The following is a 3,632-nucleotide window of genomic DNA, read 5'->3' as shown; positions in this document are numbered from 1 at the left end:
AAACGGTGTTAAGAGTAAATACGGTTTGTAAAACAACTCCAAAATGCATTTATACATCCGTTCCCCATATATCCTACAACTGAGGGCTTTAAGGCGCAGCACAGCAACGCATAGTTTACATAAACCTTTGTACCAAACGATGTTTTTGTTATATACATAAAAACATTATATACATATACATTTTTTTAATGACAGATTCAGTCAATTTTATAGTGTTGGGAAGAAATAAGAATGTTATACAATGAATGTATATAATGATAATTGATATAAAGTTTAAACATGCGTAAAAAAAAATAATCATTACATTCATTTTAAATACATAGTTAATTTAATGAATTGAAAATGAAATGAAATATAATACAGTACATGCATGCAAATATAATAGCATCTTTGGCCGTGTTTAGACTGCTGGGAAAAGCTGTTGTTAATAACAGGTTCATAATAATAATAATAATAATAATAATTTAATAAATGAATATTAGACCCACGGTTTTAGGCCTACGCTGGTACTCTGCGAACAGAAACAACTATCTATTATTATAACATAAAACTCAATATGGAGTTATTCTGCATGTCTTTGTGTGATAGGATATCCTGCAAATACGTTCTTGAGTTTTATATCAACATTGTTGATGTGTGTCAATAAATACAATTGGCGCAGGCTATCGATGTGACAAGTGGGATTGAGCTAGGCCTGAGGTCAACGGGCTATCCTTACAAGTAGGCTTTAAAACACTACATGGGCCAGACTCGACCTTACGTTTTTTAACACGATGATGATGGGGGGGGGAATGCTAAATGCGGAAGCTGAAATTGGCATGATATATCACTTTGTAAACAGTCTTTTTGGCGATGATGCTAACCCTACGCCTCCTTCGAACAGACTAGGCCGGGTTTAAATAGGACTACGTCTCCTTTAAGCAGACTCGGCCTTGTCTACTACAGGACAACGTCTCCTTCGAATAGACTAAAGTACTTGCTGGCATTGGAAAAACATAAATAATGCGTGCTACTGCCAGGGTATACGATGGGCAGGGGCATCGGCATCAAGCATCTTCCCAGCAGGTTATTGTCTTTGTACAAGGCCGGGAGCTGCAGAGCCTTCCCCGGACCCGCGTCGGAGAAATCACCGTTGGGACCATCTAGCGCTGTTGAAATCTGTCTTTTCAATTTATTCCTTCGGTTCTGGAACCAGATTTTGACCTGCGTTTCCGTTAACTGGAGAGAACTGGCGAGGCAGGCGCGCTCGGCGCTGCTAAGGTACCGCTTCGTATCGAAAGTAGATTCCAACTGAAAGATCTGTCTCTTGGAGAAGATTGTGCGAGTTTTTTTCTTGTTTATTATTGACAGTTGTTTTTTCTTGCCACTGCTATTATCACCGTCTCCGGTGTGATGCGTCGAGGAGCAGTCGTCGCCGCTGTCCCCGCTTTCGAAGCAATTGTCGGTGATCTGTAACGAGTCTTCCCGGGTGATAGCGACGGCCTTGGGTCCTCCGGTTGGGCTACAGTCGTTATCCGGCTCTGAGAACAGAAATGGGACAGAAATTGTATTCTGTAATATATATATAGCTTGACGCTGACAGTTCATCAGGCTACAATATAATGCTACACATATAAATAAATGCATTAGGCCCGATGTGTTGGATCAGGCTACAAAAGCGCAGTTTAGTCTGCTACAGTGCAGTGTTTAACGTTCATATTTTACCATATTAGGCAACAGTTGCCTACCTGCATCGTGTAGCCTTGTCGCGGGGTCCATTCTCCGTTGATGGTCATCGAACCAGTACAGTCCCGTGCTATTCTGCAGCCTGCTACCGGAATGACTGCTGTCAACTGTCTTCCTACCGTGGTTACCGCTCGAGTATGTCTGCAGGTTCAGAATATTGTCTATGGTGAATTTGAGAGACGCGGCAGTCGGCTTGCATGACGCGTCCACTTTGCTCATCATTTTAGAGAAATGGTCTCTTTTCTCCCGCAAGGAATTTTGGAACCAAATGTCCCTGCGCTCTAGAAGTGGAACTTGGAACTCTCTTTCTCTCTTCCTAACGACGTCTTGACGCTCCACGCACCATTTGCTCCATGCGAGGATGATGAGGGGATTGGACTGGGACTTTCACGGCGCGCCTCTCTCTCTCTCTCTCTCTCTCTCTCTCTGCCTCGCCTGTAACTTCCACGGACCGGATGGAACGTTGGTGCGCCCTCGTCCATTGGACAAGAGGAGTGCCTGCGAGGGGCCAATTGCATCAAGGGGAGGGGAAGAGAGAGAGAGAGAGAGAGAGAGAGAGAGATAGAGAGAGATAGATAGAGGGGAGTAGAATGTTATCGTTTTACCCCTCTTTTATTGAGCCTGGCATCTGGTATAAAGGCTACGAAAGGAAGAATGGAAATGATTCATTATAAATAATTTAATTGGAGGTGTTCTGCATTTGAGGAATTAGCCTATTTTATTTTTCTGCAGATATGGCTTTGGGTTGGTGAATATATAATGTCTAGCTATAGACCCTGCAGTTCTGCCTTAGAAGGTAGGCTTACCTAATACATCCTGTTTTAGACTTAACACCTGGTGCTGACCGGGTCCAATCCCGATGTCCACTGGAAGGGTTTGTCGTTGGGAGAAGCGGAGGTGGATTACGGCGTTTCAGGGTTTTCTTTTTAAATGACTGGCACGCGTTTTAATGAAGTTCACGTTTTAATGAGGCCTTTTCGACGAGCTGTAGTTTTCAAAGTAAAAAAAAACAAAACAAGAGAAACACCAATATAAATATATTATAAATAGTATTTACATGAATGTAGCTGGAATAACATATTGAACACAACATTTACTGTAAATTAAAATAGCCTAGCTAAATTTCTATGTGTAACTATTTCCATTTCATTTAGGCCTGCATTGCAATTCATTAACGCATATTTATTTATTTGCTTCTTATAAACTCGTTAACTGATAGAAGGGAACGAATAGAATAGAACCCATCAGGCTTCTATCTATATTCAGCCCGCGGTGGATAAAGTCCCCAAACGTCATACTTGAGTCATAGTAAAACAAAATATACACCTTCATAGAAAATGACTCGAGTAAAAATGAAAGTCACCCAGTAAAATACTACTTGAGTAAAAGTCTAAAAGTATTTGGGTTTTAAATAATACTTAAATAGGAAAAGTTATTGTAATTGATAAAATAGACTTATGTATTGAAAGTAAAAGTATAAATCATTTCAAATTCCTTTTACTAAGCAAACCAGACGGCACCATTTCATTTATTATATGTTATTCTACGGATTGCCACGGGGGCCACACTCCAACGCTCAGACATATTTTACAAGCGAAGCATTGGTGGTTAGTGAGTCCTCCAGATCAGAGGCAGTAGGGATGTTCTCTGTTTAGTGAGTCCTCCAGATCAGAGGCAGTAGGGATGTTCTCTGTTTAGTGAGTCCTCCAGATCAGAGGCAGTAGGGATGACCAGGGATGTTCTCTGTTTAGTGAGTCCTCCAGACCAGAGGCAGTAGGGATGACCAGGGATGTTCTCTGTTTAGTGAGTCCTCCAGATCAGAGGCAGTAGGGATGTTCTCTGTTTAGTGAGTCCTCCAGATCAGAGGCAGTAGGGATGACCAGGGATGTTCTCTGTTTAGTGAGTCC

General features: G+C 41.7%; 1 protein-coding gene across 1 annotated transcript; it reads right to left on the bottom strand.

Moving 5' to 3' along the window:
• Positions 1-582: 582 nt before the first annotated feature.
• On the bottom strand, positions 583-3,421 carry LOC110516354 (homeobox protein HMX3-like). The gene is made up of 3 exons (XM_021594834.2): positions 2,532-3,421; positions 1,728-2,223; positions 583-1,520 (listed from the first exon to the last, which is right to left on the bottom strand). Exons 2-3 carry the CDS (start codon positions 1,945-1,947, stop codon positions 940-942), a joined length of 801 nt encoding a protein of 266 aa, XP_021450509.2. The 5' UTR covers positions 1,948-2,223; positions 2,532-3,421; the 3' UTR covers positions 583-939.
• Between the last annotated feature and the right edge of the window lie 211 nt (positions 3,422-3,632).

This window comes from Oncorhynchus mykiss, chromosome 10 (assembly GCF_013265735.2).
Source record: "Oncorhynchus mykiss isolate Arlee chromosome 10, USDA_OmykA_1.1, whole genome shotgun sequence".
NCBI classification, from domain to species: domain Eukaryota; kingdom Metazoa; phylum Chordata; class Actinopteri; order Salmoniformes; family Salmonidae; genus Oncorhynchus; species Oncorhynchus mykiss.
This window is presented reverse-complemented; position numbering and strand designations above follow the sequence as displayed.

Bases quoted from the DNA above. Each gene is read 5' to 3' on its own strand.
- LOC110516354 (XM_021594834.2), bottom strand. From the start codon at position 1,947: ATGATGAGCAAAGTGGACGCGTCATGCAAGCCGACTGCCGCGTCTCTC. The intron at 1,521-1,727 runs GTAGGCAACTGT...TTCTGTTCTCAG, and splicing joins GACAAGGCTACACGATGCAG to AGCCGGATAACGACTGTAGC.